Source organism: Trachypithecus francoisi, unplaced genomic scaffold (assembly GCF_009764315.1).
Source record: "Trachypithecus francoisi isolate TF-2019V2 unplaced genomic scaffold, Tfra_2.0 Lachesis_group0, whole genome shotgun sequence".
NCBI classification, from domain to species: Eukaryota; Metazoa; Chordata; class Mammalia; order Primates; family Cercopithecidae; genus Trachypithecus; species Trachypithecus francoisi.
The window spans coordinates 162657530-162684447 of record NW_022681453.1 but is presented as its reverse complement, the minus strand read 5'-3'; the positions used below and the strand labels follow the sequence as shown (position 1 = coordinate 162684447).

At 35.8% G+C, this 26918-nt stretch overlaps 1 protein-coding gene and 1 non-coding gene across 3 annotated transcripts in view; both read right to left on the bottom strand.

Annotated features, from left to right (window-relative positions):
- Positions 1 to 1179: 1179 nt before the first annotated feature.
- MRPL3 (mitochondrial ribosomal protein L3) overlaps positions 1180 to 26918 on the bottom strand; it is a 40811-nt gene continuing 15072 nt past the window's right edge. For both annotated transcript variants that reach the window (XM_033212673.1, XM_033212674.1), the window contains exons 6-10: positions 26484 to 26544; positions 10075 to 10183; positions 8618 to 8695; positions 7019 to 7096; positions 1180 to 1508 (exon numbers count right to left, since the gene is read on the bottom strand). In XM_033212673.1, the coding sequence (XP_033068564.1) occupies positions 1356 to 1508; positions 7019 to 7096; positions 8618 to 8695; positions 10075 to 10183; positions 26484 to 26544 (479 nt within the window). In that variant the 3' untranslated portion in view covers positions 1180 to 1355. The remainder of the gene's footprint in view (positions 1509 to 7018; positions 7097 to 8617; positions 8696 to 10074; positions 10184 to 26483; positions 26545 to 26918) is intronic.
- Positions 18026 to 18162, bottom strand: LOC117084699. Its single transcript, XR_004437604.1, has one exon. It is a non-coding gene; the product is annotated as a small nucleolar RNA SNORA58 (small nucleolar RNA).

Genomic DNA, 26918 nt, shown 5'->3' with positions numbered 1-26918 from the left:
GCTTATACACATGGTTAAGCTTATTTGTCATGAGTAGCCATTAGTAAATACATGTTAATTTCATACAATTAAAAAGAAACCCACAAACCATGAGCATTTTGATTAATAAATGATTAATAAAAGTCTGAACATACAATCTTAGATCACTATAAATTCTTTTTGAAACGTAGGCTGGGTGCAGTGGCTCATACCTGTAATCCTAACAAATTGGGAGGCCATGGAAGGTAAAAAGCTTGAACTCAGAAGTTCAAGACCACCCTAGGCAACATAGTGGGACCCCATCTTTACCAAAAATTACAAATATTAGCCAGGGATGGTGGTGGGCACCTATAGTCCCAGCTACTTGGGAGGCTGGGGTGGAAGGATCACTTGAGATCACAAAGTCGTGGCTGCAGTGAGCCAAGATCACTCCAGCCTGGGCAACACAGCAAAATCCTTTCTAAAAAACAAACAAACAAAACAACAACACTGATCTTATAATCGAGTGATAAAACTACAAAGTAATCACCTCTCCTAACAAAAATGTAAACAGGACCCATAATTTATGATTTTGCTGTCTTTCCTTTGACCAGGCTTTAACATATATGTTTCTGTAATTTAAATAAAAATCTATTTACTTTCTCCATTTTAGCAAATGGTTTCTTTACCCAAATATGTTGCACCATAGTCCCCATTTGGTTTTCTACTGTTCCACAACCACTATTTCACAAAGATTGACAAAACTTTAACAAAAGTTAAATTTATAGACATCTTAACTTGGGAAATATGCAGTAAGAAAGAATCGAGTTGACAAATTACAAATATTTTACCAATACGCCAAACACCAATTTCAGCAAATCCAGCAAATCCCATCTACTTAACTGATATGTTTAATGTGGCAAATTTTCTTCTTTTTTTTTTTTGAGACGGAGTCTTGCTCTGTTGCCCAGGCTGGAGTGCAGTGGCGCAATCTCGGCTCACTGTAAGCTCCATCTCCCGGGTTCACGCCTCAGCCTCCCGAGTAGCTGGGACTACAGGCGCCCGCCACCACGCCCGGCTAATTTTTTTTGTATTTTGGTAGAGATGGGGTTTCACCGTGTTAGCCAGGATGGTCTCGATCTCCTGACCTTGTGATCCGTCTGTCTCGGCCTCCCAAAGTGCTGGGATTACAGGCGTGAGCCACCGCGCCTGGCCTTAATGTGGCAAATTTTCTAACAAAATTTAATGGGCGTACGAATGATATATTTATGCCCCTGACAAAGATGACATGTTTTTGTTCTGACTAAGAAAGGAGAATATGATTTCTGGTGGTGATTATATCACTCTGGCTCATCGAAGCTCACAGAATATGTAAGGTTCTGCCCTATTCAAAGATGTTAGGCAAATGTAATAGAAGGTGCACCAGGCTGACACACGTTTTCATCATACAAATCTTCTGGCAGTTCCTCTTCATCTCCATCAGGAAAATATGTAGGGAATGGTAGATTTTTACCAAGATCCTTATATGCAGGCAGTTTAGAATCTCTGACCTGAGAGAAGGCAAAAATCTTAGTAAGTGATACCAATTAAGTTCTTTAAAGGTAGCCTTTTCAGCGATTATTCATAATCAAAGAAATACCCGCTACTACATTTTCTAATGTGAGTAACACTACTGTTACGTATATAGAGCAAAAAGAACTCAGTCAATGCTTTCCTTTAATTCTAAAAAACCTGACTAACCCAGTAACAGAAACTCAAGCTATAAGGATAAAATCACCAATTATTACTTTATATCTTAACTTATAAGAATCTCTAGGACTGTCCCACAGGATAAAATCACACTCTAAAATTACTACTTGAATTTCATTTATATGGATTCATTTTCAAATATAATGACCTGACAAACTAGCATTTTTGTTAGTCTTAACTCTAAGAGCACATAATTAAAAATATCACCTCTTATTAAGGAAATTAGCTTACATTTTTCTTCCCCTACCAAAAGAGTCATTTCTCCAGCAAATAAAACAAATAAACAAGATTGTATTTCTGTGTCACATGGTCAAAAAAAAAAAAAAAAAGTCCTGTATTGATGGAAGATTTAAAGATAATTCTTCAGCATTTTCAAATTTGGGTGAGGGCCTTTAAGTTGAGATTATTTTATATATCAAGTTGAAACTATTTTATATCATCCTTGATTTAGTACTGAATATTCCCAAGGCCTTAGTGCATTTTCTGCTTATAGGTGTGAGCAACAAGAACCAATCCTATCTTCATATACAATAAATGCGGCATGATGTATGTCAGAGCATACATTCTTATTGAGAAGTTAAAGACAGAATAATATTTAACAAAAACAATAACAGACCTATGAATCTCTATAAGAGTTCTGTTAACTCTATATATTCTCAAAAATTCTAATTATATCTGTGAATTCATAGACTGAACAATTTTAATATAGGTACTGATGTGATCTAAAACGTTGAGCTTTATTTTTGGAAAATATTGGATTATTCAGAACTTCTGACTCATTCTACAGCCTTCATTCATAAGTAAACTTAAAAAAATTTAGCCGGGCGCGGTGGCTCAAGCCTGTAATCCCAGCACTTTGGGAGGCCGAGACAGGCGGATCACGAGGTCAGGAGATCGAGACCATCCTGGCTAACACGGTGAAACCCCGTCTCTACTAAAAAAATACAAAAAACTAGCCAGGCGAGGGGTGGCAGGCGCCTGTAGTCCCAGCCACTCGGGAGGCTGAGGCAGGAGAATGGCGTAAACCTGGGAGGCGGAGCTTGCAGTGAGCTGAGGTCCAGCCACTGCACTCCAGCCTGGGTGACAGAGCGAGACTCCGTCTCAAAAGAAAAAAAAAAAAAAAAAAATTTACATGTAATTGTATACACAGAGTAAAATGAGGCATAATTACTTTAGCAATAAGAAATGAATAATTTGGTTGAAATAAGGTACACAGCTGCTAGGAACAGCTTGGTACAGAAAAACAGATCTACTTTAATCCCTCATATTAAAATTGTTTCAAGAAATTATGAGTAAATTACCCAGAAGAAAGTAAACTTGCTTAGTTTTGTCCCTCAATCCATTAATCTTGGGTTGAACTTTAAGAAGGGAAAAAAGTCATATTCTTACCAATTTAAATTTGCTCAGTATTTAGGATTGAAAATAAATCCCAAGCAAAAAATCCAATAAAACCAATTACAACAAAACTTTCTGTGCTAATTTGAGAAATAAAAATTGTCATCAATGACCCAAAGAGATAACTCTCAGTTGCTTTCACACTTTTATAGAACTATTACACCTGATAAATATTTTAGATAATAGAAGCACTGTTTATAAAATCTAAGTATTATAATTCATGGATCTGAAACGTAAATGACATCTCATCTCAACCATTTTTGTCTCGGTGGTGCAAAAGTTGAGGGCCAAAGGTCTGCAGTCCATATGTATTTTTGTGTATTTGATCTTACCCCAGGTTTACTATTTCCCTGCCTGCACCAGGACTCCCTCAATTATCTACCTCATTCTTTTTATGTCTATCAGCAAACCAGTCTAAATCTTCTAAGAAAATATGGGGGAAGGACAGACAAAAACCAGGCAAATCTGAAAATAAATTATATATAGGACATAGGAATGAACACGAATGAACAGTATTTTATAACATACATTTATACTTATTATGCTGTAAACAATAGTTCTCTAGCCTTCATTAATACATTTAGTGAATCCGAACAGCAAAACAAAAAGCTCAAGACAATTAAACAGCTTGGTCATCTCTAAGACTATCTTTACTAACTTTAGAATCTTAAAAAAAAAAGTTATTGGTAACCCTGTACTCTGAGGAAACAAAAGCTCCCAAGAGGTGAGTGGATGTTAATGAAGTTGGCTGCCCACTAGGAAATGGCTCAAAACCCATGGGCAAGGAAGGACCAATTTACCTGCTATGGAGTCATTGGAAGAAGGGAAATAATGGAGTGAAAGGACATAGCAAGTTTTACCACTTAAAACACAAACCTACAACATGTTCCCCAAATTCATACTTTAATTAATGCCTGGGCAGATACTTTAAGGTTACAAAAGAAAGTTATTTAAGCACCATATTTCAAAGATTTTTTTAAAGAATGAGTTCTTTTATTATACAAATATACTTGCTGAAAATATATTCACTAGTGTGTTAATAGTTCAAAGGGGACTGGACATTGTTCTGATGCCACAGTTTCTCAAAATGTATTTAGACTCCTCTTTCAGAACTCTGTGGTGTATATTCTGAGTATCTTCAGTGATGGCAAACTATTATCAATTATGAGAGTGAATGGAGTTTTTGGAAGCAACCTTTTATCGAAGTAGGCGACAAATCTGAGTACTAAATGTTACTGGTTATCAACTATTTATACAACTACATCAGAATTTCATTGTATGTACTATAGTTTTTCACGATAATTGACCATTCATCTCTGCTGGTGGCAGGGATATTGCAGAAGTACTTGAGAAGATATTGTGGTAGTACTTGAGAAGTCACAGCAATCAATGGTAAGGTTCGGCTAGAAAACCCGGCTAGAATCATGTATGTAGAAAAATGGGCAGAAAAGGAGGATTTGACATTTAAAAATTAATCTGGTATCCAGTATACTTTTATTACAAAAAATAATCCTTCTCCTTTATTAGACTGTGCTATTTATAACCTGTGATCTGAAATGTGGGGCCAGGGATATGAAGATATGTCTTCATATCATGATGAAGACAAAATACTATGGGAAGTACAATGACAATCCTCTGGCTTCAACTACCTGTCATTGTAAGTATGACTGCCTTACTTGGGGACTAGAAATCTACTTAAACTTAAAAACCCACAAACTTAAGGAAAAAACAAAACTTACAAAAATTCATCAAATGCATTTTTCTTTTCTTTTTTTTTTTAAAGAAGCGAGGTCCCACTCTGTTGCCCAGGCTAGAAAGCAGTGGTGTGATCATAGCTCACTGCAGCCTCCAATTCCAGAGGCCACGTTATCCTATCCTCCCCCTTCAGCCTCCTGAGTAGCTGGAATTACAGATGCAAGCCACCAGGCCTGGCTTAAATGCATTTTTTTCTTTAAGAAAAATGAGAATAATCCAGTCAGTAAAGTGAAGTGTCCCAGAAAGGTAATTTTAAAAAGCAAAACTCTTATTCCTTGTAAGATTTCAAAAAATTATTTCTTATGCTAGTAATGGAACCTAGAAATGAAACAAATATATAAGGAAACACTGAGTTTAAAAAGTCAGAAGTTTAAGTTTCACTATTTCTTTGCTGCTATCATTGGAAAATCAATGAAGGATATACTCTGGAGAACAGCTGACATCACATCTAATACAAACATCTTCAGCACGGAAGATTCAAAACTCAGAGGTAAGAAAATTTGTATTATGTTGGAATAAACCCCACACAGAATATTTATTTTGTATTTTATGGAAGTAAGTCTCTGAGAACTTAAAAGAGTTTTTCTTAAAATGTATCTATCTGTACAAATTTTTTACTTTTTTTTTTTTTTTAAAGAAAAACACTTAAAGATGTAATCAGAGCATGGTGCTAGTAATGATAAAAAAGCTCCTCCTCAAATGGCTACCTTTAACCACTTTTGATGATTCTAATTTTTACCTCATGTATTTCTGGTTTGTCAAAGTAACTCTTTCAAAAGCCAAAAAACATTTTTGGGGGGAGTGGGGGCAGGGTTTACTTATAATTGACATATAATTGTACATATATATAGGATACGGTGTGATGTCTCAATACATATATACATTGTATAATGATCAAATCAGGATAACTAGCAAATCCATTACTGTAAACATGTATCATTTCTTTGTGGTGATAACATTCAAAATCCTGTCTTCTAGCTATATTGAAATATACATTACTATTAGCTATAGTCAGTCACCTTACTATGTAACAGAACACCAGAATGTATTCTTCGTCACTAACTGCTTGTAGACCACCTCCCCCAGCTCTCCTCCCCACTATTTTCCCCCAGCCTCTGGTAAAACCATTCTGCTCTCTACTTCGATGAAATCAACTTTTTCAGATTCCACATAAAAGTGAGATCATACAATATTTGTCTTTCTGTGCCTAGCTTATTCTACTTAACATAATGTCCTCCAGGTTTATCCGCATCACCACAAACAAAAGCAATTTATTCTGTTTTATGGCTGAAGAATATTTTAGTGTGTGTATGCATTCTCTACAATATTCTTCAGCCATACACACACACACACACACACACACTTTATCCATTCATTTGTAGATGGGGCACTTTAAAAAAGCTAACATGTTCCTTTTGGAAGGATAAAGATATACTGCTATTTTGGCAATAGTTATCCAAATATCTTTCTCATACTCCTGAAGATCTTTCTGCTCACTGGCCTGATATGGTTTGGATTTTTGTCTCCGCCCAAATCTCATGTCAAACTGTAATCCCCAGTTGGAAGAGGGGCCTGGTGGGAAGCGACTGGATCATGGGGGCAGACTTCCCCCTTACTGTTCTCGTGACAGTGAGTTCTCACAAGATCTTGTTTAAAAATGTGTAGCACCTCCCCCTTCCCTCTCTTCCTCCTACTCCAGCCATGTAAGACATGTCTGTCTCTCCTTCCCCTTTTGCCATGATTGTAAGTTTCCTGAAGCCTCCCTAGCCATGCTTCCTGTACAGCCTGTGGAACCACGAGCCAATTAAACCTCTTTTATTTATACATTACCCAATCTCAGGTATTTCTTTATAGGAGTCCATCCATTCTATTAGGATGAACTAATACACAGCTTTACCCTTTTTACAGGTTCTTGGTTTTACAGAAATAGAATATAGGTTATGTTGTGCATTTTTTTCACTCAGGTGCTACTAAAAAGCAGAAAGATTCAGTAGAGAACACGTGAAAAAACAGCCATTTATCTATAAGCCACATATATGAGTCAAAGGAGACTTTATGGCAAATATCCACACACATAAACAATAGAACATAAAGACAGTAACTTGTCAGCTTGCGAGTAAGAAACAAAAAAAAGGAAAAAAAAGAAGACATTTATACTTACCTTTACTAAGCAATTTTTATGTCCAGGTACAGAGCCATTTACATAGATTATGTTGTGCTTTGTGTTTATTCTCCACACCTAAAGCATGAAATAAAACCAAAAATTTTAGGATATAGTTGTATTAAAACAAACAATGTCATTAAAAGCTAAGGATGTAAGTTGCTTGCAAAGTAATAATCTTATCAGTACTTCAGAATGTTGAATAAGAACTGAAAAACTTCAAGTCCTATGGATGACTGGTAATAGAAGACCACAGCAGATATATCTTATGGAAGTAGTAGAAAACTCTCATTTTAAATAGAGATCTCTGTGACTGAATGATCAAGACTATTTGGATATCTCAAAGGACTCTGTTGGCACCATTAACAATAACAAGTGGAAATTTAATTAAATTTTATTTTTAGTTAATACTAGCTTGCTGTAACTACAGGCTGGAGAAGCTGCAACCTCACTGATTCTAATTTCTAAAGTAAGGAGGCTGAGTAGATGGTCCTCAAAAGATCTTCATGTGGAGAAAAAGCTTAATAAATGGGAAAGAATGATTGGTCAAAAAATGGTACTGAGAAAATAAAATATTTGGAGAAGAAATCAAGTTTGACCCATGGCTCCTATCTAATAATGAATAAATATTAAATATTACAGAAATTGAAATCACACACACGAAGAAAATATAGCATATAGATGGTCTCTGATGAGTATAATTGTAATAGAAGGGGTAAAAAAAACTTAGGTTTAATTATATAAAATTTGAAAACTTCTCCTGGTCAAAATTTATATATAAAACGTATAGAGAATAGAGACTGGGAGGATATGCACCAAAATGTTTCCAGTGATTGCCTTTGGGTACTGTTCTTATGGGTGGCTTATTTTCTTCTTTGTACTTTCTACACTTTAAAACATATATGCAAACAAACATAAACATTAGTTGCTTAACAGAAATACAGTTATATAGCATCCGTCATAGTATAACTCAGTTTTACTTAGATACATTTCTCATTGGTAGAGATTGAATCCAACTTCTCTTAAATACACATAAATATTTTTTATAACAACGGATGTATATCACAATCCTTTTGTAGTGCTATTGTTTTCTTCTATTTTGATTGTCTCCCACTCTCCTTCTCCTTACCTACATCCACTTCCACACACACATATCTGATATATAATCCAAGAACCTGGTATATACCCTTCCACTCTTCTGTGATTATATCGTGGCACAGCAACATACATATGTAGAGAGCTTTTGTTCAATCTTTTACTCAATAAAGAGTATTATAGTGAATTAGTGAATGCTCTGAAACTTATTTTTTTCATGCAACAATATCTTGTAAAAATCTTCCAGGTCCAAAAGAAGACTACTAATTTTGTCTCTTTAATGATTGCACTTTTCATGGCTTGAAATATACACTACCATTACTGCCACTATGACTACAACTAGAGTGTACACACACACACACACAATCCATGTATCCTCTTTTCCTCAATAATTTTAAAGCCTATTAGAACAATGGTACATAGACACAGATTGAATACATATTCTGCTGCCTTTGCATTTAGACAATTTAGCTGTTCCTAAAAAGAACCACTTGTAAAACTTACTTTCAGTCCATACGCTGTCCTATATCTGTTTCCCATTTTTCCAGGCATTTTAGTTCCAGGCCAGACTCTGCCAATATCCTAAATGAGAAAACTAAAGTTAACACTTTTAAGTACTATCAATTTTAAACAGAACTGATCAAACCACAATGCAAACTAAAAATATATATTATTAAAATGTTTTATTTTTCCCCTATTCGGCTAGGTCCCAGTAAGGAACTAAATATGGATTTAGACATATTTACTCCTAGAGAATTTCCTTTCTAAATGAGACTAGACTGATAAAATAAATACAGACTAAGAAACAGATTTAGGAGAAAAACTCAGTAACAACTGACCTAATACTGGGTAAGAATTAAAAAAGGACAAGGGCATACAGACACACCGACACATCATTCAAAGAAAAAAATGGACTGCCAGGCCTGTTTTGAACTCATCTTTTGCATTAACTGACCTAATGGACTTCATCCATATCACTGGTGCTGGGATGGTTCTACTCCTTGCATTAGATGTTACTTTCCTTGACCAAAATATTAAAGGACAGAATTTGTTATCAGAATACTCAGTTTGTCTAGCCCTAGTTTTCTCTGATTTACATAAATCTAACAGCTTCACACAGTCTCTGATTTTGGCTCTGATAATGGATGACAGTTCTGTATCTAAAGAAGTAAATCTGAATTACGACTAAAATGGAACAGCTTCTTACAACACATGAATTCTCAGAATATAAACACTTTTCCATCAGCTGCTCTCAAAATAACAGGTGAAACTTCATCATGGCATTAGATATGTTTAATATGTAACCAATAGGCTTAAAAGACGATTCTGAGTATTACAGACTAAGTATCACTCTTATTCATTCTACAAATATATTCCATAATACATGACTACAATGACAGAACTAAGACATATATACACACACACATCCCTCTATTTCTCCATGTTACATTTTTCCTTGTGTGCATGCATGCATTCCCCTCCCCCACCAAGCAGTATATGCATACTTATAGTTTGAATTCAACACTATAGGGTTCATTTTAATTTTCCCATTTTCAAACTTTAATGCCCTTTTCCAACAGTGAGAAACCTAGCTCCATTATCAATGTATTTACTTATCTGCTAAATCCTACAATTCACAGAAAATTATTTCAGAATTGCTAACTGATACTAATTCAAAAGACAAACTGAATTCAACATTTCCACAAAGTACCTTTTAAATTTAGACTCAGGGTATATACAGCCAAACTACAGATGCTCAGCTAACCTTGTGGAATATAACGAATTCTAGTCTGGCTCCGGGAAATGAGTGAGGGGCAAGGATCCATAAAAGTGTGACAAGTACTTGGAGCCCCCTGGTGTCAGACTAAAATTATGTGACTTCATATCAAGGACGGACTGAGGACTACATGTGCAGAAGTTGAATATTTAGCATTAAAAAGAGCTTCACTAGTTATACTCACACCAGTTGAAATAGCTCCAGGTCTCCTGTGGGTTTTCGTTTGACCATGCGTAGCAGGTTGGCCTTTAAATCCCCATCTTTTCATGACTCCTTGAAAACCTTTACCAATACTGAACAAAACAAACGTTAGAATTTACATAATGAAAAGAGCATAGACTATTCCCAATTGTACACTTTCTAGTACCAACTGTACACTTTGTTAGAGTTTTAACAAAGCTTCTTATCTAAATAACTAGAAAAGGCTATACAAGTAAAACTGCAAATAAACATTCCTTCATCTCTGTCCTGGTCTGCACCCCTTCCTGGAGTCTAATTCTATATAAAATGATTAATTCAAGATTGTGAGACACCAGCAAGCTAAGCATAGGGAATTTTATCTGAACAGGAGTTTTATCATCCTAATCCTGTGAAGATGACACAGTAAAAATGGAAAAGCTCTAGAAGTTTCAAAATACTTATAACAGATATGGCAAGCAGCCATTAAGATGGAACCCAAAGATCACCACCTCCTGGTACTCATGCTCTTGCTTAATTCCCTCCCCTTGAGTTTGGGTGAATCTAGTCCCTTGCTTCTAATAAATAAAATACGGCAAAAGTGATGAGATGTCACTTCTGAGATTTGGTTACAAAGAGACTATAGCTTCCATCTTGGTACTCTCTTGCTTGCCAGGCTCTGAAGGAAGCCAACTTCCACAGTTAGTGTAAACTGTCCTATGGAGAGACAAGGTGCAAGGATGTCTCCAGCTATTAATGAAGGAGCTGAGGTCCACCAATGGCCTATTAGTGGGTATGAAGATAGATTCTCCCCAATTAGAACCCTGACATGACTACAGCCCTGGCTGATGCTTGACTGCAGCCTTGGAAGAGACCCCAAGTCAGAGGCATCCAGCTAAGTTTAATGGGAATGCTGAGCACAGAAGACTGAGATAATAAATGTTTTTTACTTTAAGCTATTAAGTTTTAGGATAATGTGTTAGGCAGTAAAAGGTACTAGTATAATAGAGGACTAAATAGAAAAAAATCGTGCTCTAAATGCTGAACAAATTTTATTTTAGAAGATATCAGAAAGATCTTCATCTCAGGGTTGAGAAGAAGCAAATGGAGAAATAAAATCAGAGAGTAACAATTTCTTACTATCTAAAATCTCCTTTTAAAATGAAATCACTCTATTTTCAAATTCTGTTAACTTAGAAGAACACCCCATGATCCAGGTAGAAAGCAAACAAAACTAAAGCTCAAGCACTATTAAAGTTTGTTTCTGAAATGCTCAATATATTAGGTATAGAAGGTATGTAGCTTGAAACAACAAAGGCCATATATGACAAACATACTGATGTTAGGCTTTCAGCTGTTCCCCTAAGATCAGGAACAAGACAAATATGCCCACTTTCACCACTTCCAGTCAACACTGCTAGAAGTCTTAGAGCAATTAGGCAAGATAAAGAAATAAAAGGTATCCAAATTGTAAAGGAGGAAGTAAAGTTGTCCCATTTGCAGATGGTATATATAGGAAATCCTAGACTCCACCAAAAAAGTGTTAGAATAAATTCAGTAAAGTTGCAGGATATAAAATTAATGTATAAAAATTGGTAGTGTTTCTATATACTAATAGTGAACTATTTGAAAAAAAAAATCAAGAAAACAATTCCATTTCCAATAGCTACGAAAAAATAAATAACCAGGAATAAACTTAATAATGGAAGTGAAAGATTTCTGCACTGAAAATGATAAAACATTGATGAAAGAAACTGCAGAGGATGTGGGTAAATGGAAAGATATCCCCTGTTCATGAACTGGAAGAATTGCTAAAATGGCCATACTACAGAAAGTGGTCCACAGATTTAATGCAACCTCTATCAAAAATACCAATGACACTCTTCATGGAAATAGAAAAAATAATCCTAGAATTCATATGGAACCACAAAAGACACTGAATAGCCAAAGCAATCCTGAGTAAGAATAAAAAAGCTGGAGACATCACACTACTTGACTTCAAAACATACTACACAAAGCTATAGGAGCCCAAAGAGCATGCTACTGGCATAAAAACAGACACACAGAACAACAGAATAGAACAGAGAACCCAGAAATAAATTCACACATCATGGTCAATTGATTTTTGACAAAGGTGGCAATACCACGCATTGGGGAAAGACGGTCTCTTCTATAAATGGTGCTGGAAAACTTGAATACCCACATGTAATGAGGTTAGACCCCTCTCTCTCACCATATGCAAAAATCAATTCAAAATGGATTAAAGACTTAATGAAAAAAAAGTATGAAACTACTAGAAGAAAATATAGGGGAAATGCTTCACAATACTGGGCTGGGCAAGTATTTTTAAATGAGACCTCAAAGCACAGGCAGCAAAAGAAAAGACACATTACATCAAACTCAGAAGTTTTTTGCACAGCAAAAGAAACAAAGCAAAGAGACAACCTACAGAATGGGAGAAAACATCTGCAAACTACATCTGACAAGAGATATCTAAAATACATACTAAAAGAACTGAAAAAAAAAAAAAACTAAAAAACTAAAATAACTGCAAAGGAACTCAACTAAAAAAACCCAAATAACCCAATTAAAAAATGAGCAAAATATCTTAATACATTTCTCAAAAGGAGACAAAAAAATGGCCAACAGGTATATGAAAAATGTTCAAAACCACTAATTATCAGGGAAATGCAAATCAAAACCACAATGAGATACCATCTTATTCCAGTTAGAATGGCTACTGTCAAAAAGACAAAAGAAAACGAAGCATTGGTAAGAATGTGGACAAGAGAACACATACACTGTTAGTGGGGATATAAATTAGTATAGCCACTACGGAAAACAGTACGGAAGCATCCCTCAAAACATTAAAAATATGACGACCATATGATTGAGCAATCCCACTACGGGGTAGATATCCAAAGGACATGAAATCAGCATTTTGAAGAAATATATTTATTGAGCACCAATCACAATAGCCAAGATACAGAATCAATCTAAGTGTCCAACAAGAGACAAATGGATAAAGAAAATGTGGCACACATACACAATGGAATATGATTCTGCCATAAAAAATAAAATCCTGCCATTGCAACAACGTTAATGAAACTGGAGGACATTATATTAAGTGAAATATACCAGACACAGAAAGACAAACAATTGATCTCACTCACATGTGGACTCTAAAAAATGTTGCTATCATAGAAATAGAGAGTTTAACAGTGATTACCCAGAGACTGGGGAGAGGATGAGGATGGGAATGAGGAGGATGGGGAAAGGTTGGTTAATAGGTACCAAGCTACAATTAGAAGGAATAAGTTCTGGTGTTCTATGGTACACTAGGGTATCTATGGTTAACAGTAAATTATTATATATTACAAAATAGCCAGGAAGGTTTTTGAATGTTCTCACCACAAAAAAATGATAAATGCATGAAGTAACAGGTACCATAACTATCCTAACTTGATCATTATACAATATACACACATATTAAAACATCAACTTGTACCCCATAAATACAACTGCAATGTGTCAATTAATTTGAATATATCAGTACAAAGGACACAATGAAAAGACTGGAAAAAATTGTAAGACCATACTAGACTTTAAAATTTTTTTTTTTTTTTTAAAGAGAGGGTCTTACTCTGCCAACCAGGCTGGAGTGCAGTGGTAACAGTGATAACTCGCTGCAGTCTTAAACTCCTGGGCTCAAGCAATCCTCCTGTCTCAGCCTTGTGAGTGGCTAGGACTAGAGACTACAGGTGCATGCCAGCACACTCAACTAATTTTTAATTTTTTTGGTAGATAGAGGGGTCTTGCTTTGTTGCTTAGGCTGGTCTCGAACTTCTAGTCTTGAGTGATCCTCCCACCTGGGCTTCTCAAAGTATTGGGATTACAAGTGTGAGCCACCATGCCAGGCATGTGATATACTTTTATATACTCTTAAAATGAAGATTTTTTTCACCTTTCACTAGATAAAACATCAACATATTTTTAACAGAGTATTCCCTAACTCCACCAATGTTAGCTATTATTATATAGTGTACTGTTCAGGCCATTTACAAAGAGGACAAAGAGAAAAAGATTATAAAAACAAACTTATTTCCACAAGGACTTTGCTATGCATTTAACAAACAATTATCAGAGAGCAATGGATTGAAGAAAGCCTACATGAATAATACAGTTGGTTTTCGATACATCAAAAATCCACTCTAAAAATAAGGATAAGGCTGGGTGTGGTGGCACACACCTGTAATCCCAGCACTTTGGGAAGCTGAGGTGTGAGGGCTGCTTGAGGTCAGGGGAGGCCAGCCTGGTTAACATAGTGAGACCTCAAACTTAAAAAAAAATGATGCATTATATGTACAACTTAACAGGTAAATGCTATCAAATCATAGGTCAAAAGTTACTTTTATAAGAATAATTTAAAAGTAGCTTACACCACATTCTTCACATTAAGCCCGTGAATAGTGTGTATATAATTTTTTTGATGTGAAAACTCAAAATAATGTGTATGTCTGATCAAAGAGCTAAAACATAACACATATTCAATAAAAACCCATTATTTAGTTATGTAAACTGACTGACATCTAAGAAGAGAATAATCAAATATTTAACTGAAATTATGCTTCAGAAATTTAACACGTTTCCATTTAACATTGAATTTTAGAATATAATTGAAAAGTACAGTGCTTGGCAATTTAAAAATGAAAAGGAAATACCTAAAGAGTAATTTGAACTTACCATATCATTTGGCAAACAACACTTCAAAGAAAAAAGGAGAGAGAGACTGGCAACACTAATCTAAATGAACATGTTACATTGGCCATTCTTGGTAGAAAGGTTACTGGTACTTTCGTGTTCTTAAACGGATGACCTCTTACTTAAAAAGAGTGTGAAGGCATGCACCAATAGAACACATGCCAGGTGAACTACCGAAGATAATTTAGCTCATTTTACGAGTAAATAATTATAAGATAAAAGTGGTATCCTGAAAGGGCTAATTATCTGTTGGCTAATTACAGATTGCTTTTCAATCCAGCTCTAGAATACATCATGTGGTTATACTGTGTACAATGAGAACTTCTTCAGTAACTTTTAAACAAAAGAATAGAACACAAATAACATGACAAATTATTGGCTGAATTCAGATTAGGGAGAACAGAGTGTACCTGTTGATCCATGGGAGGTACAGGTATTTATATTACTCTCAGTTGTCACTCAACTTGAGAACAAAAATAAAACAAAAGCAAGAAATGAATTAATCTATCCTTAGCATAGCCAGATACATTTCAAATATAAGGTTTTCAAGGTCATACAAAATAAAATCTTAATTTTACTAAAAATAATATACAACATACTTTATGTTTTATATCCCTTACCCCTTTTCTGCTGTAGTTTTAAATTAATGATAGCAGAAAAAAACAAATAAAGGAAAGCTTACAGTGGAAAGAACATAGAGATCCCAATTTTAGTGAGATATATTTGAAAATTAAGAAGACACAAAAGATGTATTTTATTTAGAGTATCTATACTAAAACACAGAAATTCAGATGTATCATTTAATCCAGGAAACATTATTGTCCTTGCTTCTCAGTCCATTTCCCCTTGGTACACTTTCAGTACATGAAGGGTAGAAACTGTGTATTATTTAGCCCTAGTGCCCTGTCTAGAGATGTCAGAGTAAAATTTGTTACTGGCTATAGCTGTGTCCTGGGAAGACAGGGGATTAAGTCTCCTTTCTTATGTCCTGTAGTTTCTGATTATTGTATAATGGGCATGACTTTTAGTTCGAAAAAATGATTTGAAGAAAAGAGGAGAAGCTTAAACCTATGGCTAATAATCCTGCAGAAGGGAATGTACAATTTAATGTTTCCCATTGAATTCCGTAAATCTCTATAGAGATTCTTACTATGAAAATTGCATTCCCTTGCTATACTGTGACAAATGCCCAAACGTCTACCAGCAGACACACAGGTTTTAATATAAATCTGTCATGTATTTCTTTACTTTGTGGGAAACTGCCTTTCCTTGCATGATTCTAGATATACTTGTCTATGGGGATAAAATGAAATGTCCATAAGGTAAACAGTGACCATATACCTGCTTTTAAACCCATCCATTCTGTGTTCTCTGAGAACTTCCTCTAAAATTCCCATCCCCTGAGTCTTTCCCTTGAGAAGCCACTGGATTCTCCTACCTTCTTTTCCTTTCATATCCCTCCTCCTCTTCACTGGAACACAAACTGCTTCTCCTTCTCTCATCTACCATTCACTCTCTGCAATCCATCTTTCTCTCCAATTACTCTTTGGAATTCACTCTGAGGTTAATCCCCAAATCCCAAATCCAAGTCTTACTAAAACAGCTTTTTATTTTGGAAGTTTTAAGGAATATTCAGGAGCAGAGAGATTAACTCAATAAATCCCTATGTATCCATCACCCAGTGTCAAACAGTTATTGACTCAAGGCCTATTTTTTTTTTTCATCTGTTTCTCTCTCCTGACAACTCCAATAGATTATTGTGAGGCAAACTCCAGATACCCTATCATTTCATTCACAAATATTTCAGTACAAATCTCTAAAAGATAAGAATACTTTTAAAGAACAAAACCACAATACCATTATCATGACCTAAAAAATTTAGTAATTTCTTAACATCAGTGTTTAGATTTCCACAGGCTCTTTTAAAATAGACTCTCTCCACAGGGTTTTTCTCTACCCCTTAACGTCCCATCCCTTTCCATTGTCATCATTTCTTCCCTATTTTCCTGCTTCCATAATATTCTTTGAGAAATTTCGTTTCTCTTGCTGCCTCTGATTCTCTTCTCACTAAGGTTTAAAAAGAGGGATTGGCAAACTGGCCTGTGCTGGCTGTATGTTTTCATAAATAAAGTTTTATTGGGATAGAGTCATGCACACTAATTTACGTATTGCCTATCTCTAATTTAGAGCTGCAATGGCAGAATAAGTTAGTTCTCTCACGGGCAAGAGAGAACATAATGTCTGCAAACCTAAGATATTTACTTCCCATTCTTTGAGAAAAAATTTGTTGACCCCTGAAGCTATTAGTAATAAGCGGGAGCTCCACAACCTTGCACTCTGGCAAGAATTCTGCTACGATCCCATCTACAGATGTACCAACCACATCCAATTGGAAGTACCTCAGCTATTGACTTACAGTGTTTCAATACAAAACAAACATTCCTCTTCCTTCAAGTTATCCTTCACAGCCACCAGAGCAAAATTCCCAAGGTGGTAATCTAAGCAAATAAATTTGTACTCTGCTTTAAGAAACAAAAACAAGCAAACAAACTTAGATGGTTCCCCAGTACTATTTTTAGCTTAGAATATATAAGGCTTTTTATAACTGGATCCAACCTGACTTCCAAACACTGAAAAATCTTAGTCATAGCAGATTACTCCATAAGTCCCTAAATAAGCCACTCTTTCATGCCTTTGTTCATTTTGTTCCCTCTGCCTCAAATACCCTTTATACTATGTTGTCCATCTTTCCACTATTGTCATGAAAAAACAACCAAGTATTTATTATCAAGTTGCATCACCTGTAAAATACTCGATTTTTTTTTTTGAGACAGACTCTCGCTCTGTTTACCAGGCTGGAGTACAGTGGTGTGATCTCGGCTCACTGCAACCCCCGCCTCCCAGGTTCAAGCAATTCTCATGTCTCAACCTCCCAAGCAGCACCTGCCACCACGGCCAATTTTTTGTCTTTTTAGTAGAGACGAAGTTTCGCTATGTTGGTCAGGCTGGTCTCAAACTCCTGGCCTCGAGTGATCTGTCCACTCTGGCTTCCCAAAGTGCTGAGATTACAGGTGTAAGCCACTATGCTCAGCCCCAAATATCTGATTTTTATTTTTTAAAAATCAAAATCCATCCTCTAAGGAGAGATTTTTCAATTAGAACCATTTCCAAATTAAGTTTTCTTTTTTTCTTCAGGGAAATGTTTAGAGTCCTGCAATTTATCCAGCCACTGATGAAGCTGGTTAGAGCTGGCAGGAACTCCAAATTGTTCTTGCATACACTGTCCCCCCTGCCTGGCCATGAGCACAGTCAGGCAAGGTCTACTAGTATGCCCTCGAAATTAATTTTTAACTTTCTCTCTTTATGCTGTAAGATGTTTAAGTGACTTGTACATATATCACTCAAAACACCAGTAACTGTGTAACAAATGGAAAAAGGACACTTCTTTAAGAATACACCAAAATCAGGCTACATTTTTAAAATTTAATAAATAGAAGTGGGGGTGGGAAGGTGAAGAAATTACTGGTTTAAAAATCAGCTTCTCTGTTATGGTAAAATGGAGATTCACAGGAAAATGGAGATTCACCTGCGTTTCTAGCTAAAATCAAGACTGAGCTGAAATGAACCACTAACACAGATCAGATGAAATCTTTTAACTGTGATACAGTATTACTGAATATAAAAGCAAAATGTCTAAATCAACATCAAAAGAAATTCTGGTAGGATATAATACTTTACTATGCTTTAGATTCAAACGATCCAAATGTTCTTAGTTTTAAAACAAACAAAAAATTCCAATAAACAAAAAAACAATTTTTGCCAAAATATATTACATGTATATAAAAGGCTTATTAGCTAGTTGACAATCTCCCTCAGGATTAGCTTTTAATTCATGATGAACTAATATGGCACAAACATATTAATCTTTTACTATAGCTTCTCCTCATTTCAATAAATTCCCCCAGATGTTTCCTACTTACTTGCATTTCCACATAGCATCTTTACTGAAGATCCCTGTAAAGTGTGGGAGTCAATTTCTACCCAATTCAGTGTTGCTGTCTAAACCTACTTGATTAGTGATGAACAGCTGCTGAGCCCACAAGTCAGTTCCAGTTGCTTTGTGTTCCATTCACACATAGTTAGAAAGTGGCATGGAATATCGGTACAGCTGTAACTCTTTAGGACAAATTTGTGACAGCATAACCTGAAACGCAGGTATATGATTCCTGTCTAAAAACCATAAACCTCCCATCAATATCTGGAAACATTTTTATCAACAAGAGTGAGAGGAGTGCACTGCTTATGGCTTTTCTGACATCAAATCTAGCTCATTTAATAGTACAAACAGCCAAATGTGCAGTGATTCCTTCAATTTCCCAACTGCACTAAATAAACCCAGAACACCACATTTGCTGTTCTGCGCATCTTTGTTCTTCTCCTAAAAGAAAACACAAATAAACAATTCTACAATATCATGAAAGGACATATATTTTCTGAAGGTCTTCAGCCATATAATGTTCTTCAACAGATTAGAAAGCCATATTGTCATGAGCTATGAATCTGCTGTCGTGTATTACTTCTTTATCAGTACAGATAAGGGTGAGTTATGCCACTTAGAAAACTGAGGAATTATTTTTTGGAAACAGATTTTTAGAATTGAAAGAAACCTTAGAAACCATTTAGCCTCAGACCCTCAGGTTAAAGACAACAAAATCAAAATCCCCACAAGTTAAGCCACTTGTCCAAAATCAAATTGCTGGTAAATGGAAGCATCCAGCCACGCTTTCAACGCAGGTCATAGTGCCTCTCAAGAAACAGATCAGAAGAAAAACATTGCTGGGCGCGGTGGCTCAAGCCTGTAATCCCAGCACTTTGGGAGGATGAGACGGGCGGATCACAAGGTCAGGAGATCGAGACCATCCTGGCTAACATGGTGAAACCCCGTCTCTACTAAAAAATACAAAAACACTAGCCGGGCGAGGTGGCGGGCGCCTGTAGTCCCAGCTACTCGGGAGGCTGAGGCGGGAGAATGGCGTGAACCCGGGAGGCAGAGCTTGCAGTGAGCTGAGATCCAGACACTGCACTCCAGCCTGGGCGACAGGGTGAGACTCCGTCTAAAAAAAGAAAAATATTAAAATATTCCAGCAAATCAGAGAAATGGCATGAAGCCATTTCAAGGGCATCCTCATTACTCTGTAAATTCCAGATACAACGGATAATATGTGATCTTAAAATTACCTAGCGTGTTTTGTAAAGCTACTACTTCGTTACATAAAATATAAAGTAAGGCAAAATTTAATGTATTAGAAAACACAAGAACTGAATTCCTAATAATGTCATGTTTTCTATTCATTTCGAAAGATATTTTCTATTCAGGAAAACACAGATCTTTCTTTTAAAAATTGAAACAAATTACAAAGCAGCAACATTAATAATAGTGATAGTAGCTAATACTTCTGGGCATTTACTTATTATGTGCCAGGCCTTGATCTAAGAGCTTTCTATGCACTGTCATTCAATCTTTGTAATATGGCTATGAAGTACATTTACAATTATTCTTGTGTTAAAAATGAAGCAGCAAAGAGATTAAGAAAGTTATCTAGGTCACAGAGCTACTGAATGGCCCACGCTTTTAGCCACCACCCTAGATTGCCTCTTATTAGGCCTTAATTTTGCTGAGCTCGAGTAAAAATGTGCTGCTTTGTAAATAGGGAGGCAATTATAGGTGACCACTAATAAAATTTTTAACCCAACAAAACAACTAAATAAAACCCCAACACACCACTCTCCAACCACACATTCATTCTGACTGATTTAAGAGGGATTAATTTTTACAAAGATTATTTCTCTCTATAGTTTAATCACTCATCTTGAAAATTGTTTCACTAATACATTAAAAACATACTGCTTTGAATAACTTGTACATACTTGTTAAAAATGAAATAAAATTGAAAATATACAGGACAGCACAGCAACTGTATCCTGAAGGCAGCACATACCTTGCTTTCTCCTTCCACAGTTTACAACCAACATCTACCAGTTGGAACAATGAGTTTGTGGGCAGAGTTTCTGACAGTGTGTAGACACTCTTCACTCAGTGTACTGGGCTAGGTATAGAGCCCATAAAGTCCTTACTCTTTTAAGAACCCATGTTGACAGTTTAAACACTTTTAAGACTTTGATAGGCCAACATACTTCTTTACACATTTTGGTATTTGAATGAAAGAATCCAAACTAACCGAATCTCAGTAAATGTGCCAAGGTGCTCCAATATCTAATCTCCTCCACCCCAATCCCCTTAATTTTTATTACTGGCCAGGTGCGGTGGCTCACACCTGTAATCCCAGCACTCTGGGAGGCTGAGGCAAGCGGATCACGAGGTCAGGAGATCGAGACCATCCTGTCTAAAACAGTGAAACTCCATCTCTACTAAAAATACAAAAAATTAGCCAGGGGTGGTGGCGGGCGCCTGTAGTCCCAGTTCCTCGGGAGGCTGAGGCAGGAGAATGGCGTGAACCCGGGAGGCGGAGCTTGCAGTGAGCCGAGATCACGCCACTGCACTCCAGCCTGGGCAACAGAACAAGACTCTGTCTCAAGAAAAAAAAAAAAAAAAAAACAAAATTTATTACTAATGATAACATTATCAAGTAGTTATTTTTCTGTTTTGAGACCAAAAGGTAATAAGAATTTAAAAGGGCACTGACAACTTTAAAGTAGTAAGATTATTCCTGAAAATATGAGTTGTTTTAATCAGCCCAGACTTGTAGACAAGATTTTTAAATTATCCTTTCAGAAAGAAAAAGGTATTTTAAGTACCTGAAGTCTTCTGACTTCAAATTTTAAGTAAATAATTACAGATAACCAGAAGAAAAATTACTTCAGGTATGCACTGTAATGAATTCAAAGATCAATAAGACACCTAGCAGGAAGTGTCTCTCCATGCTGTTATGACTACATCACTACCATCTCTGTCCTTTAAGTCCTTTCAGGCAGATACTAACACTGCTCCCTAAACACAGCAGAATGCATCTTTAGTTTTCTTTTTACTTGTTCTTTGTTTCATTCTTCTCTCATTTCTCCTTTTTTTTTTTTTTACAAGTTATAATAAGCACCACTAGAATTCAACAGAAAAAAAATGGGCTAAACATCCTATGCTGAGGGTAGCATTAACAGTTATACCTCAGCTTACTCACTATCTATACATTATCTATACTTGTTCCCTCTTCAAAATTGAGACTGAAAGAATGGGAAAATGTTAGACTCTAAACCATCATCTATTAAAAGTTACAATGGAATATAATTGCTACTATAGAACAAGAACATAAACTTTAAAAATGTACCCAGGGTAGGGGCAGGGAGAAAAGTCATCATGATACATGCTCTTTTAAAGATTTTATTTGGAATGAATTACATAAACTGCCATATTTCAAAGACTGGGCTTCATTATATATTGATAGTATAATAAAACTATGTAAAAATGTTCTACTAGGCAGTTTTATTTATTAGATATAAAAATCTTCCTCATACAATCTAAATAAATTTGTCTTCTACCATCCTTTTGATGAAGAACTACTTCTGGTATTAAAAGTAAAAATTAAAATGAATTCTGGTAAATTATATATTCACCTCACACCCTAATGTGACACTGGTAAATTTACCTATTTATCTAGAGAATTATAACCAACATCAGTACAGGTAAACACAATGTTTCTTTCAAGTAAGCAAGTTTCCTAATGCAATTTTATTTTAAAAGGAACACTTAAAAATTGTAAGTATATCTTCAAGAAGCTGTTACTGTTGGTTACTGGCCACTTTTTAGAAAACTGTCTGCAGACAATTTCATTCCTGAGGTAGACAGATTCTACTAACACTATTTTCTTGAAATGTAGATAGTGTTTGTTCCTTTAAAAAATTTTCTTCGTTTATTTCTAAAGTACATTTAACTCAGCAATTAAAGTTGAAGGTATAAGGTAAAAAACATTGAAATCTAGTACTAAAAATATAAGTGAAGATTAGTAATTAAAATATAATTAATTATTACAACATGAGAAACATTAAAAAATTAGGGATTGAGATTTTTCTCTTTTCTAATGAAAAGGTAATGAAGCTAATTACTAAACAGACTAGTTTTCAGTTTTATGCTAACTAAAATGTAATAAACAGGCCCACTTTTATTGGCAATGTTATTTTAATTACATTAAACTAGCTTGCTTTTAAACAGATTTTTATATGTTATAATTCAAGCAGAATTAAGGAAAGAAAGGCATTCTGAATTCTGTGCTAGGTAGAGGAGTGAGGAGGAAAAGTGGTTTAACTGATGAGCTTCTATTTTCTAGTCCAGTGGTTCTCAATGTGTGTTCCTGGACCAGCAGCATCTACATCACCTGGAAACTTGGTAGAAATGCAAATTCTCAGGTATTAACCCCAGACCTACAGAATCAGAAGCTCCATGGGTAGGGTCCATCAATCTGTGCTCAACTAAACCTCCAGGAGATTATAAAGCCCACTCAAGCATCAGAACCACTGCTCCAGCCTATAAATCCATGTCCTTTCATCACTCCCTTAACCATGGCACTGCACAGATTTTCCCCTAGTGTTCACACTTGTAACAGGATTAATATCCAGAAGATAGTGCTCAAAAGTTCCAAAATGCATTAAAGAAAGAAGATAGAGGAGTTTAAAAAGGAAAAAAAAAGTTAAGCAAATGCATGCACATGCATGTGTACATGTACACACATATAACACCGGGAAGTCAGTGGCAGAGAGAAGAGAGAAGAGGCAACAGCAACTAGGGCTGTATGCAGCTGGGAATACAACGCTGCACTCAAAGGAAATTCAAAACAGTTTCAGATGAGAAGGACAACGAATCCTATAAATTTACAAGCATTTAAAATTAAAAGCACCTTACAGCAATAACAACATGTCAGCTACAAGAGCTATAGTTATTGGTAACATTAAGCAAAAGGTCAAATAAAGTCCAATTCATTCTCATGTAAGTAATAAACACCTCATGAAGGTATGCACACACCCATGCGAGGAAAACCCTGCCCCACTGTTAATACAGTAAAAGTTAAACTTTTTTGTACTGTAGCCCATATAATAGTGGTGATCTTCTCAAATGGAGGTCCTCACTTCTCCAGAGCTGACTGTCCCTACTTTAAATTCCAGGGCTGGTTATTCCCCCAACTCTTATAAGCTATTTAATCCTGAAGCTGGTGCATGGCTATACACAATCTTGTTTTCTACGAAAATGATCTTATGAAAAACAAAAATAAAGTTTTCCTCTTTTACTTTATGCTTACAAGAAGGCAGCTAAAGTTTTAAAAATCACTTTAAAGAAGCCAAGGAAACCAAACAGAAGCATATGAGATGAAAGCATTTACTGAAGATAGGCATTTGAAAAGCCAGGCTCTAATCCAAGTTAGTCACAAGTCCAGCCACAAGGCAAATGTTAACAAAGGCCTCTGACTTTGCATGGTTTCTTAGAATATTCCATATATTGTATAAAATACGTAATGGAATTCACACAACATTAACCATGTATAAATTAACAAAAGTACTATGTGGCATTTTATATGCAATAATTCAAAAATTAACAAGCAAAATAATCTGATTTACAACACAGATATTTCTCTAAGTAACCAAATCAAAGCTTTTAAAGCTCTAATATTTTGAGTTCTTGCCAAAGGAAAGCAAACAGAGTTACCAAGGAAACAGCGATTTCAGGGGTTCTTGTAACTAGGAACAAGTTCATGATAATCAGGAAGCAGGAAAAAAAAAGGAGGACAGGTTTACAATCTCTCTAAAAAGAAGACTCACCTTGCTACCAATCTATCCCACATTTCATTTCTAAATAGCAAAATGAAGGTTATTAAAGCAGCCAGTAGCTTTTGCAATGGCCTATATTTGAAACTAGGAAGACTGCATCTTAACTGTGTGAAGGAAAGTGGTATTAGCTCTTGTCCAGTTTCTTTTGATAAAAGGTGCTCTGGTTCAGTCTGTGTGATTACAAACTTATCCCAGAGCACCTGTAAACAATGGCATATTTTTCAGAGGGTTCCTAGTCAGAATAATCCCTGCAGAATTATCACGCAACAAAAAGGAGAAAACTGAGGCATCAAAAGAAATGAAATTATCATTTATGTTGAAGAAACAAACATTTGATCTTTGACAAACCTGACAAAAACAAGAAATGGGGAAAGGATTCCCTATTTAATAAATGGTGCTGCGAAAACTGGCTAGCCATATGTAGAAAGCTGAAACTGGATCCCTTCCTTACACTTTATACAAAAATTAATTCAAGATGGATTAAAGACTTAAATGTTGGACCTAAAACCATAAAAATCCTAGAAGAAAACCTAGGCGATACCATTCAGGACATAGGCATGGGCAAGGACTTCATGACTAAGCAACAAAAGCCAAAAGAGACAAATGGGATCTAATTAAAGAGCTTCGGCATGGCAAAAGAAACTACCATCAGAGTGAACACGCAACCTACAGAATGGGAGAAAATTTTTGCAATCTACCCATCTGACAAAGGGCTAATATCCAGAATCTACAAAGAACTCAAATAAATTTACAAGAGAAACACAACCCCATCAAAAAGTGGGCAAAGGATATGAACAGACACTTCTCAAAAGAAGACATTTATGCAGCCAACAGACACATGAAAAAATGCTCATCATCACTGGTCATCAGAGAAATGCAAATCAAAACCACAATGAGATACCATCTCGCACCAGTTAGAATGGCGATCATTAAAAAGTCAGGATGCTGACAGATGCTGGAGAGGATGTGGAGAAATGGGAACACTTTTACACTATTGGTAGGAGTGTAAACTAGTTCAACCATTGTAGAAGACAGTGTGGTGATTCCTCAAGGATCTAGAACTAGAAATACCATTTGACCCAGCAATCCCATTTCTGGATATATATCCAAAGGATTATAAATGATGCTACTATAAAGATACATGCACACATATGCTTACTGCGGCACTATTCACAATAGCAAAGATGTGCAACCAACCCAAATTTCCATCAATGATAGACTGCATTAAGAAAATGTGGTACATATACAGCATGGAATACTATGCAGCAGCCATAAAAAAGGATGAGTTCATGTCCTTTGCAGGGACATGGAAGCTGGAAACCATCATTCTCAGCAAACTATCACAAGGACAGAAAACCAAACACCGCATGTTCTCACTCATAGGTGGGAACTGAACAATGAGAACACTTGGATACAGGGCGGGGAACATCACACACCACACCCTGTTAGGGGTGGGGGGTTGGGGGAGGGATAGCATTAGGAGAAACACCTAATGTAAATGATGAGTTGGTGGGTGCAGCAAACCAACATGGCACATGTATACCTATGTATCAAACCTGCATGTTGTGCACATGTACCCTAGAACTTAAAGTATAATAAAAAAATAAATAAATAAAAAGCTATAACCTGATATGAACAGTTTATATACAATTAATTTGGCACAATTTAAAAACCAGTATCGTAGGTAGCATTAAAGATTTGAATTCAGAATGAGAAACATATTTATCCTTTATTCACTGACTTGAAAGACTGCACTTCTTTCACTTACTCTGCTCTCTTTTAATAGATGAAAACAAAAGGAAAAGAGAACTTGCTATGAGGACCTACGTTTTCGCTGTGACATCCACATACTGTCCTGGACGAAAGTGAGCAGCATAAAGAGGAGTGCCTTTATGAAAAGAAAATGAAAAATCAGTATGAAATTTGACAGCACAGAAACAACTTTATGCAACATAAACTATATCCAGGAAGGCTTCGAGCTATCTGATTTCAAAATGGTAAAAGATTCTCTTCTGCAATTAGAAACATCCAAACAATGAAATTATTCAACAAACATGTCTTTTGACTGACTTCACAGAGACCAAAAGTGGTGCTGTTTGAAATGAGTGATTCCCATGACAACCAGTGTTCTTGCTGTCAAACACATAAATTTGATGATTCTTGGTTGTTTTAGTGAATAACTGTATATTAAATTAAGATATATTTCTTGTTTTCACATTGGGAAAACAAAAACAAGAATAACTAAAAATTGTTGGGGCTTCA